At 34.5% G+C, this 12,260-nt stretch overlaps 1 protein-coding gene across 1 annotated transcript in view; it reads left to right on the plus strand.

Annotated features, from left to right (window-relative positions):
- The first annotated feature begins 6,326 nt into the window (after nt 1-6,326).
- The window catches only part of LOC149085747 (neprilysin-1-like), a 107,622-nt gene continuing 101,688 nt past the window's right edge, over nt 6,327-12,260 (plus strand). Inside the window, exon 1 of the mRNA XM_089232142.1 lies at nt 6,327-6,646. Within this exon, the coding sequence (XP_089088268.1) occupies nt 6,636-6,646 (11 nt within the window). The 5' untranslated portion in view covers nt 6,327-6,635. The remainder of the gene's footprint in view (nt 6,647-12,260) is intronic.

A 12,260-nucleotide genomic window follows, 5' to 3' on the forward strand; every position in this document is an offset into this window, starting at 1 on the left:
TTTATGGTTATTATTTTTTTATTATTGTTACATATTGGATATAGTGACCCGTAACTAAAGAATGTAGAAGATGGAAGGGAAAATGAGAGCTTGAAAGTATATTGGTCAAAGCCGTCAGTTATACTCTTATGCATGAGGCGATTTCATGCAGATGCGTACGTCATTTTCGGATTAAAATAAAGTTTCCCCACGTGTGTTCTTTGGATCGATCTTTGAGAGCGTCAAGCTACTCGAAACCTTACGGGTCTCGAGTAGTGCCCTAGATACCCGATAGAGGGCCTAATCTGTATATATTAAATAACATGGCTTGGCTTACTGACTGATTCGATTCACCATCGCCGAGCCGAAACCACTGAAGCTATAAATATGAAATTTGGTCAGTGGTTTAACTTCATGACGTAAAGACTCACTAAGAAGGGGCTTTTTGAAATTTGACACTTAAATAGGGTGACCATATTTCCTCGAGAGAAATACGGGACATCGCCAAAAATGACGCCAAATCCGAACAAAGTTGCCAAATATTGTTGAAATTACAGAAAAATCACAATGGCGGGAAATGAAGCATCACTGCAAATTGCAGTGGATTAAAATAAATTCCACGAAAAACAAAACGTTCTCCAAGACAAATGTGGGAGATTAATATTCTCATTTATAGTCGTAATCATCACAATATAATTGATGAGTTGAAAAATAATTTCAATCTTTGACTTTAATAAAGAATAAAAATTCAAGTAGACTTCGTGTAAAATACGGGAAAAAACCGGGACACTTCTGCCAAAAAGTCGGGACGGCCAAAAATACAGCAAATACTGGGACTGTCCCGGGAAATACGGGACGTATGGTCACCCTACACCTAAGGGGGTTTCAAAGGTTACATAGAGAAACCACGTCGAGCCGAAATCGTTGAAGCTACAAATATGAAATGTAATCAGTAGTTTTATTTCATGATGAAAAAACTCACTAAACAAGGGTTTTTTTCGAGATTCCATCCCTAAAGGGGGTTCACATAGGATTTATAGGTAATGTACAGGCATCACGCTGAGCCGATACCACTGAAACTATAAATATGAAATTTGGTCAGTATTTTTATTTTGTATTGTAGGAACTCACCAAGACGGGATTTCTGGAAATTCACTCCCCCCCCCCCCCAAGGGGGATCATGATAGGTTCAAATGATATATGCGTGAATCATCGCCAAGTAATTTTCAAATTACCAAATCCACGCGAACGAAGCCGCGGGTTACAGCTAGTGAAACAGATGAACAGAGACATCGGAGGTGTTTGAGTTCTCGTGGATGCTGGACTTTATTTATGATATTTTGATTTCTGTATAAATTTTGTGGGGGGGGGGGGAGACTCTGACCCATAAGCGGACACAGGCTATTCGAACGGAGGGGGTGGATATTCCACCTCCACCCTCCCTATGCTAATAATACCAATTTTTGGGTAATGGGGAACTCTCCGTCTATTCTCTAATTGGTGCTAAGAAATACAATCGGTGTTCGAGCACCCACTGCATCCCTAGTTCTGACTCCACTGCAGTTGCTCCTTTGCCAAAAATAATCCAGAAACCATATCATTTACCAGCATATCTTCTGCCGCTGTGGTGGTCATAGAGACGGGCCCTCATCGCGAGGACCCAAATTCGAACCCAACCGGCATCACAGTGGTCGTCAGGCTAAGTTGATTTTCTGGGGTTCCCAACTTCGAGGTGCGAATGCGCGCCGAACTCCCCATTAAAAACTCTTGTCACAGAGAGCAACAGGCCTAAAAACAGTACAATTATTCGATCATTACACTTCACTCAGAGTTAGAAAAATTTATGGTAGGTGGCAGCAGTACACATAACCAGCATTACACGGAAACAAACTTCACGTTAGGTGCACATTCCAACATTTGCCAATTCGTTAGAAGTTCCGCAGAGGAATGTGGACGGGGTGCATGCTTGGTTTTAGTAGTAGTAAATTGCCAACGATAGACCTGAGTTGTGCTTGGCTTGAAAGAAAGAGAGGAAGTCTTTCTTCTGCCAAAAAAAGCCTCCTGTGCGGGGATCTACTTATAAAAATTTGGGGGTTTTTTTTGTTGCAAATTTTGGAAATTCAGAGTTTTTTTCAATCATGAAAATCTGTATAAACTTTAAGCGTCTTTGGTTTAAAAAAATTCCTAATTTTAGAAATTTCGAGATAGAGTTCTATTTTAGGGCCCTTTCACACGGAACGGATGCGGGTCCGAAATAAGTTTTAACAGTTGGTATATATGGAGCCTTTCAGACGAGGCGAAATTCGTCCGCAACTTCGAAGTGTTCATGCGGGTACGCATGTGTCAAAACCTAAGTGCGGGCTCCGCATCCGCACATACAAATTTTGACTATTAGGTTATTCGGAGCTATTCACACGACGCGGATCGAATTCGTCCGCATCTTTGGCTACTTTTTAAAGATTATTTTGCACACGGGAATTTTTTTAATTATTTGCCATAAATACTCTTAAAAACACTATATGAAGGTCCCTGTTCATCAAATATGATGTACCCACTACAATGTTATCCACGTACGGCGTTCACTCCGGGCCGGATTAGGACGTTTGAAGGCCCTAAGCACTTGAATAGTTTTGGTGGTTTTCCCGATACCTACAAGTATGTTTTACTCGATATTGAGTCTATAAACTAAAAAAAAATTGAAATTTTATATTTCAGAAGTGACTAAGGATGGGATTTCATTGCAATCGATGACAATGAATTGGTTGCATTTGTAAAAGAATTATTATAAAATGTTTATAGTGTAATCCCGGCCTATAAGACAGAATTGTGAATATTTCAGCACAGACATTTTGAAAGTCTCCACCCCTCCCCTTTTTTTCTACTTTGCAAATCTTTGAATTTTTTTTTTTTGGAACATCATTGGATGTTTTTTTGGAAATTTTTCTTTTATATTTTTCAAAATCTTAGATTATTTTTTTCAAAATCTTTTGAAAATATTTTAAGGAATTTTCTCACACCGACTACTTGTGAGGATCGAACTGAAGGCACACATCTTTAATAATTCTATGGGGCTCTAGATTAAACCACCAAAGAATGGCTCTAGGCTGCCTATGGGCGCTGAATGGTGAAGGAGAAAAATAATTATAAAAATTGCGAAAAAATAGTTTTCATGCACGAATTTCAAACTTCTTTAATTCACACGGAGCATCTTCAGTGCTCCGTGTGAAAGGGGCCTTATTAAGCAATTTTCTAAAGCCTTCGCACCAGGATGTAATTATTTAAAAAACAATTTTTTTGTCTTTTTCAAAAATTTGTTTTCTTTTAAATTATAAATTTTTCGTAATTTTCAAAATTTTGTTGATTTTTTTCTAATTTTAGACAATTATGTTTTCTCACAATTTCGAAATTTTGTTTCCTGATAATTTCCAAAATTGTGTTTTCTTATAATTTCCAAATTTTGTTTTCTGATAACGTCCAAAATTGTGTTTTCTCATAATTTCCAAATTTTGTTTTCTGATAATTTCCAAAATTGTGTTTTCTCATAATTTCCAAAATTTTGTTTTCTGATAACTTCCAAAATTGTGTTTTCTGATAATTTCCGAAATTTTGTTTTCTGATAATTTCCGAAATTTTGTTTCCTGATAATTTCCAAAATTTTCTCACAATTTCCAAAATTTTTCTTTCTCATAATTTCCGAATTTTTTTTTCCTGATTCATTTCCAAAATTGTGTTTTCTGATAATTTCCGAAATTTTGCTTTCTGATAATTTCCAAAATTTTGTTTTCTGATAATTTCCGAAATTTTGTTTTCTGATAATTTCAAAAATTTTTCTTTCTCATAATTTCCGAATTTTTTTTTTCCTGATTCATTTCCAAAATAGTATTTTCTCATAATTTCCAAAATAGTGTTTTCTCATAATTTCCAAAATAGTGTTTTCTCATAATTTCCAAAATAGTGTTTTCTCATAATTTCCAAAATAGTGTTTTCTCATAATTTCCAAATTTTTTTTTTCCTCATAATTTTCCGATATTTTGTTTTCTCATAATTTCCAAAATCGTATTTTCTCATAATTTCCAAAGTTGTGCTTTCTCATAATTTCCAAAATTTTGTTTTCTGGTAATTTCCAAAATTTTGTTTTCTGGTAATTTCTAAAATTTTGTTCCCTCGTAATATTCAAAATGTTTTCTCTTAATTATTAAAATCTTGTTTTCGCTCAATTTTTTAAATTTGTTTGTATACTCTGGACGGATCAAGCGATCCCTTGAGTAGAATACTGTATTTATAGATTTATATATATTGTTTTATTTTTTTCTTCTCTTAATAAACTATTTCTATTTCTATTTCTATTAATTAATTTTTTTACAATTCAAGACTTCCCTTTTGTCGTAGTAATAGCAATTCGAAATCAAGTTTATAGGAAAATTAATGATTCCGAGATTCGATATTTTTAGAATCTGTTGAAATTCAAAAATTTCTTTTCTCCTCCAAAAACTCAACTCATTTATAATTTTATAGCCTTAAAAAATTTCAATAAAATTTTTCAGAAATATTCTTAATATTTTTGAAACTTTATAAATCCAATTTCTACTCTATCAGTTTCTTAAATTTGAATAATATATATATATATATATATATATATATATATATATATATATATATTCAGAATTTTGTTTTTTAAATTCTAGAAAATTGAAAAAAAATATCCAATTTTTTACTGAAAATTTTAGAAATTCCATACACGATTTTGTAATTCTTGGAAAGTAGAAGAAAACTTTAGATTTTCATGAAAATAACCCCAAATATCTTCAGTGAATGACCAGTAAATTGACCAATCGGAATCATAAAAATAAAATGTAGTGAATTGAGGTTCCTATTTCACTTTTTTTTTTTTAAATTTTCACTATTTCTTAGCTAAATTTGGACGAAAAAAAAACGAAGAAGCCTTTACTACATCTGGCGGCCAAAAAAAGTTCATTTTGGAATTTGGCGAGAAAAACAAAAAATACGTCTAACGTTAGCAATATTTTAGTTTTATGTTTTATATTAGTATTTCTTTTTCCGTTCTCGTAGTTTTTAAAATGTTTTCTCGTAATTTTTGAAATGCTTTCTCGTAGTTTTTAAAGTGTTTTCTCTCGTGATTTTCAAAATGTAATTATTCAACTTGTAATTATCAAAACATTTGTTGCTCGTAATTATCAAAATATTTGCTGCTCGTAATTATCAAAACATTTGTTACTCGTAATTATCAAAATATTTGTTAGTCGTAATTATCAAAATATTTGTTACTCGTAATTATCAAAACATTTGTTGCTCGTAATTATGAAAACATTTGTTGCTCGTAATTATCAAAACATTTGTTGCTCGTAATTATGAAAACATTTGTTGCTCGTAATTATCAAAACATTTGTTGCTCGTAATTATGAAAACATTTGTTACTCGTAATTATCAAAACATTTGTTGCTCGTAATTATCGAAACATTTGTTGCTCGTGATTATCAAAACATTTGTTACTCGTAATTATCAAAACATTTGTTGTGCACTCGTAATTATCAAAATATTTGTTACTTGTAATTATCAAAACATTTGTTGCTCGTGATTATCAAAACATTTGTTACTCCTAATTATCAAAATATTTGTTGCTCGTAATTATCAAAATATTTGTTACTTGTAATTATCAAAACATTTGTTGCTCGTGATTATCAAAACATTTGTTACTCCTAATTATCAAAATATTTGTTGCTCGTAATTATCAAAACATTTGTTACTCGCAATTTTCAAAATTCGTTTTCTTTCTGATTTTGAAAATTTTTCAATCAATCTTTTAAAATAATTAATTTTTTTTTTCACAATTTGAGACTTTTCTTTGGTTGTGTGATCACAGTAGTTTAAAATTTATTTAATACAAAAACCAGTGATTCACAGATTTAGATATTTTTACAATTTCTTGAAATTCAAAAATTTTGTGATCAAAAAAAAGAAAAGGAAACAAATTCAGAATTTTTTTTCTTTTGAAATTCTGAAATATCCAAAAAAAAACCCTTTTTTTTTTCCTCAAAATTTTATAAACAACAAAATCCACATATTTTGGTAATTCTTAAGAAAACTTGAGATTTTCTTTTAACTAACACCAAATACCTTTTCAGTCAATGACCAATCGGAATCCAAATAAATAAAATAAAATTTAATAGGTTGGGGTTCGTATTTCACTATTTTTTGGCTCAATTTGAACGGGAAGAAAAAAAAAATCCCTTACCATTTGGCGGGAAAAAAGTTCATTTCGGAGCCAAAATAGACCAAGATTTGGCGAGAAAAACAAAAAATACGTCTAACATTAGCAATTTTTTTTTAGTTATTATTTATTCGTGTCTCTCTTAAGGATCACTTCAGTTTGCTCTCTCGTGTCTCTACATACGACGTTCCCGTCTCTTCCGTGTCTATCTTGTATTTTTCTTCATAATTATCAAGAAAAAACGTGTGTTTCTTCTCATAATATACAAATCCTACTCTTCTTCTAAGGATAATAATTACCATTATCCAGGTGCGTGAGTGTTGAATAATATCCACCTAATCCGAGAGGAATTATGTAAAGAACTCCTAAAAATCCAGTGAAATTCCTATATAGTTATTTATACATTCCATAAATCCCAGGATTTATAATGGCCAGTGGGTAAGTGAATTATACTGATTATAATTATTAAATTACTGATTATAATTTTATTTCATATTCAGAAAAGCCGGGTCCAAGGCGGAAAGCAGCAGCGTGTTAGTGATAATCAATGTCACATAGTAATAAGTGATAATTAACGCCTCATAATAGTCTGTGATAATTAATGTCTCATAATAATCGGTGGTAATTAATGTCTATTTTCATGGATCATAATTAATGTAATAATATAATTACCGAATAAAATGCCCGTAAAAAATAGACGTCAAGATTCTAACGGGGCCTTACACAAGGTAAGACAGGAAACTTTCAATGTAAATAAAAACTAATGATAATTATAATTATTATATAATATAAGAATTAAGAAATCGTTTATTAATTCGGTTAAAGAATTTTTTAATTTGAATTCGTGAATAAAATCCTATATTGAGTAACAGAGGCACTGAAATCTGAGAAGTTATGGGTATAATGATGTCATAATTAATTTGAATTATAAAATGACATTGGCCGGTCGGTAAGTCAGGGAATCTTAACCTATGGGTCACCACCCAAACTTGGGTCACCATAGCTTTCGAGATGGGTCGTTTTAGATCAACTAAGATCCAGGGTTATGGATCCCGATTCAAACTTTAAAAGAAAATTCCAGACCACTTGGAGGACAAACCTAGCGAGTGTGCAAAGCATCTGAGTGACCAAAACAGTGCGCAAGCATCTGAGTGACCAAAACAGTGCGCAAGCATCTGAGTGACCAAAACAGTGCGCAAGTATGTGAGTGACCAAAACAGTGCGCTGGTGAACGAGGGGCGAAAACAGCGACCTAGAGGGTGTGAAATGAAAGCATGACCACAAAAGAGTGACTTAGACACAGAGGCATATTTACGGTGTGTGTGTGTGAGGTGGGGGGGGGGGTTACTAAGCGGGCGGCTAATTTGGAGGAATGAGTAGTCAAGAAAACTAAATGGGTGAATGGCGGCAATATTTTTATAGTCCACGGGCCACAAGACGATAAATCCGCATCCTTAGGGGCTCACGTAAAGATTTCATCGGGGGGTCGGATTTTGCTCGAATATCCACGTGGAAGAAAATTCTTTTACCCAAGCGGCACCTGCTATTTAGCACAGCACCTGATTCTATTGTCGTGGAGTGCACCTATGCACCAGAGAAGGCCCCTGTTTGGCGGGTTCATCTTTTAAGATAGCCCTGGGGTAGTTTATTAAAGAATCAGGCAATGGCTTCCTTCTTTAATTCAGAAACAAACAAAATGAGTTAAATTAATAAATTTTGGTTGGAAAATAATTATATTTTTCATTGTTGGTATAGTGGCGCCATCTCTTGTAAACATATGTAAGGAATGCAGCCAAAGATATGCGCGCATGCGGCATCATGTCTAAGTTTAGGAGAGAATTTTCTGGAAACCCTACTTCAACGCTTTCTCTCCCATATTTCAGTGCACAAATAATGAACAATACCGTTACATTGGGACCCCTGTTGCATGAAATATAAAAAATACTACACACCATCGCCTGCTTGAAAAAACCTGCTGAGCTGAATGAGAATTTTCATTTCGATGGTACCAAGGATCCTTTTAGAGTAACTCTAGTAACTCTAACGGTTTCTCTCGCATATTGAGTACATAAAGAATATCGTTACACATTGGAGCCCCCTCTGCCGACTTGAAAAATCCTGCTGACCTGGATGAAGAATCTTTATTTCGGTGATACCCTTAAGGATCTTTTTTACTTTCTAGATAGCGGGCCATTTCTCTTTAATTTCATCTGCACAGAACTGATGTTTCTCTCTATGCACAGAATTTTGATATCTGTGAAGAATGACAAAAAATAACATGCTACCTTATACAATGTAGGGAATGTTTTTCTGCCACGCAAAAAAAAAAAAAAAAAAAACTCCAGTGTGCACGGAGGCATTCTCAGTCATTCTCAAACTCTAAACGTGTAATTTGTGAACTTATTAACCATGAAAAATGGTGTCTTAGTTACTTTTACTTATTACTAACAAACTGGTGAAAATAAAATTTTTATCAACCAAAACATACCTTTTAGAAAATACTATACAGCAGGGGTTCTCAAACTGTGCGCCTCCAACCTTTGTCACGGTCACCGCTCGGCGGCGTCTCTGACAAAGGTTTTTCGGAAATATTCGTAGTTAACAGCGGTGGGAAGCCGGAGGAGCTTTCGGATAAGCGTTGAATAGGCGAAAGGGGCGTGGAAAAGGTTTGAGAACCCTTCTATTCGGTAGAGGGATGTGAATTATAATGTGAAGAAACATCATTAAACTAGAACCCCTTCTGCCACCTATCAAGCAAAAAACACAACTGTTATGATTGGGATTGGTGAATTTCCACACCTTGCGGAGATTTCATCATACGACAGTAGACACAAAGCACGATTGAAAAGACCAAAAAAACTTTCTACACATGCCTCGACCTGTGTTGCCAGGTCTATGAACATTTGAAAACTTTTGAAAGAAGAAACAAAAAAAAACCCTTGGGTCTCAGGTGAACCTACGTCTTCACCCACCTTATTAGAATCTAACTATCATTGCAAAGCGCACTACTGCACAGGAATTGGCAGAGTCATGATGAAGGGGGTTTGATGGATTATAACTATCCATTGGAACCCCGTTTCACCAATTACGGTTTTCGGTTTTCGGTAGGTGGCAAAAGGGGTTCTAGTTTTTAATGATGTTTCCTCAATATAATACATCCCTATACTATATAGTATTTTCTAAAAGACGTTTTGGCTGATAAAATTTTGTTTTCACCTGTTTGTTAGTTATGAATAAAAGTAACTAAGAAATACATCTTTTTTTTTTTTCATGGTTAATAAGTTTACAAATTACACGTTTAAAGTTTGAGAATGACTGAGAATGCTTCCTTGTACACTAGAGCTTTTTCTTTGCTTCGCAGAAAAAAAAAATCCCTTCATTGTATAAGGTATCATATTATTTTTTGCCATTCCGCACAGATATCACAATTCTGTGCGCAGAGAAACAGGTCAGTGCATGTGAAATAAAGCACAACGAGCCCCCCTCCCCCATTTGAAAGAAAACAAAGTTAGAGGGCACATTATTATGTAGGAATAATATTTTTCCTTTCCTCGCGAGCATCTCGGTGCTCATCGTGCCCCCCCCCCCTAATCCTGAAGCAAGGCCCCCTGCCCCTAAACTGAGATCTTTAGTGGGATTTCCCCTATAGTGAATTAAAATGTAAAAAAAAACCCTTTTATCTGCAAAAAATACTTTTCATGATATTTTAACCTATTTCTGCAGGAAAAAAGGGAAAGCAGTTTTTCTACCTCCCCAGCCTTTTCTGCTCCCTCCAATGGTCGATCCTGCGTACGCTTCTGTCTATACACCGCCTCTGATTAAGAGAAGGTGGTGACGAAGCCCTCTTTCATTTCGTCCTGGGGCTATGATGCTGTTGAGACGGCAGTATAGGGACACGCTTTTTTTTTTTGATAAATGTTCAAAAACTTTTTTTTTTTTTTTGAGTTCCGTAGAACAGCCTCATTATCATCATCAAGGCTTCTGCTGAACAGTCTTATAACCATCAAGGGTTCCGTGAGAAACTCTACGTTGCAAACCCCTGCTCTAGGTCACTCTTTTGGCCATTCACGTGCTTTCACACTCTCTGGGTCACCAACTTACCTGGTCTCTCGCTCTGCAGATCCCTATTTTGGTCATTCAATCACATGCTTTCGCATTTTCCAAGTCACTCTTTTGGTCACTCACTGACCTATCTGTCCGGGCAGAGGTGGATTTATTGAGGTTCATACAAATTTTACCGCCCTTTTCGCGTTCCACTAACTTTCTTGGCTACTCATTTCTCAAATTTACCGACCCTTTGAACTTGCCGTCCTGGGCCATAGCCCGCTAAGCTCCCCTGTAAATACGCCACTGCAGTCACATGCTAGCCTCATCACTAACTCATTCTTCGTAAGTAGAAAAATTGCTAGAGGAAGTCGAGGAAGCCTTGTCACACTATACTCTAACAAATTTACAGGAATGAAGAAGAAACAGCTAACAGGCATTAATGTTCTTTCAGAGAACATCGCTGAGAATCACTAGGTCAGCGAGTGATCAAAAGAGTGACTTGAAGAGCCCTTTCAAGAACTTCGGTGGCCCAAAGCAGACATAAACGAGTTGCTTACAAAAACAAAAGTTTATGGTTTGTGTTATTCGCCGCGAAACGCGGAACGTATAACCCCCCTTGACAACCGAGGGAGGCGACTGTAAATTCATTAATAAAATTCTGCATTTGTTAATGAAAACACTAAAATATGAAAATTTCCTGGTATTATGATGATAATTACAGCTTTTATTATTGATTTCGATTATATAAAGGCCAGTTGGGGGCAAGTGCATTATACTACACAAGTAAATTTATTAAATTACCGATTATAATTGTATTTCATGTTTAGAAAAGCTGTCTGAAGTGCAACTCAGCTACATTTAAATCATAACTAATGTCACATAGCAATCGGTGTTAATTAACGTCGCATATCAATGGGTGATAATAATTAGTAATAATCTCATAATAATTAATGTAATAATATAATTGCTGAATGGAATGCTTCCAGAAAATACATGTCACGATTCGAACAAGCCTTACTCAAGGTATGGCCATGGGTTCACTTTTATTCCGCAAAAACCCAATGAATTAAATAAATAGAAATTTAAGTTAGTTATAATTATTTATTGTATTATAATTATAATTTTGTATTCATTAGATAGAAGAATTTTTCTGTATCAATTCATGAAGAAAATTCAACATTGGGCAATCAAAAGACTGAAATCTGTGAATTTCCGGCCAGTATTATGATGATTATTGTTAGAACTAGCTATAATACCCTTCAATAACTAGCTATAATAACCTTCAATAACTAGCTATAATCCCTTCAATAACTAGCTATAATACCCTTCAATAACTAGCTATAATACCCTTCGATAACTAGCTATAATACCCTTCAATAACTAGCAAAAATTTCTTCAATAACTAGCTATAATTTCTTCAATTACTGGGAGGATTGAAAAAGTGACACACCATTATAAAGACGTAAACTATTATAACGTTATACATATACTGGCAGCACTGAAGACGTGACAAACCATTGTAAAGACATAAACATGTCTGAAACGCATTGCTAGGAAACCCCGGTAACCAAAATAAACATTCCGAAAGTCATCGTTGAGGCCCATGAACCATTGTTGCCCGACAGGTTTTCGACCATTTCGGGCATTTGCCCAGCTCTGACGAACTTTTAATGTAGCCTATCGTTCAGTTCAATCCCATTTGGTTTATATGAAAAATTTGGCGACGATAGATCTAAAATTGTAGATTTGTATAGAAAACATACACACGCAGACAGACAAAAAAATCAATTTTATATATATAGATTATTGATTTTTGAATTATAAAATAGCATAAAATGTTAGCAAAATAAATTGGCCAGTGGGGTAAGTGAATCATACTAATTACATTTGTTAAATTACCGGTAATAACGGCATTTCATGGGAAAATTTGAGTTCAAGTTGCAACGCAGCTGCATCATAATTAATGTCTCACAATAATCGGTCATAATTAATGTAATAATATACG

Source organism: Pholcus phalangioides, unplaced genomic scaffold, assembly GCF_987345545.1.
Source record: "Pholcus phalangioides strain wild (caught in Gottingen) unplaced genomic scaffold, Ppha-v1.0 ptg000005l_1, whole genome shotgun sequence".
Taxonomy (NCBI): Eukaryota; Metazoa; Arthropoda; class Arachnida; order Araneae; family Pholcidae; genus Pholcus; species Pholcus phalangioides.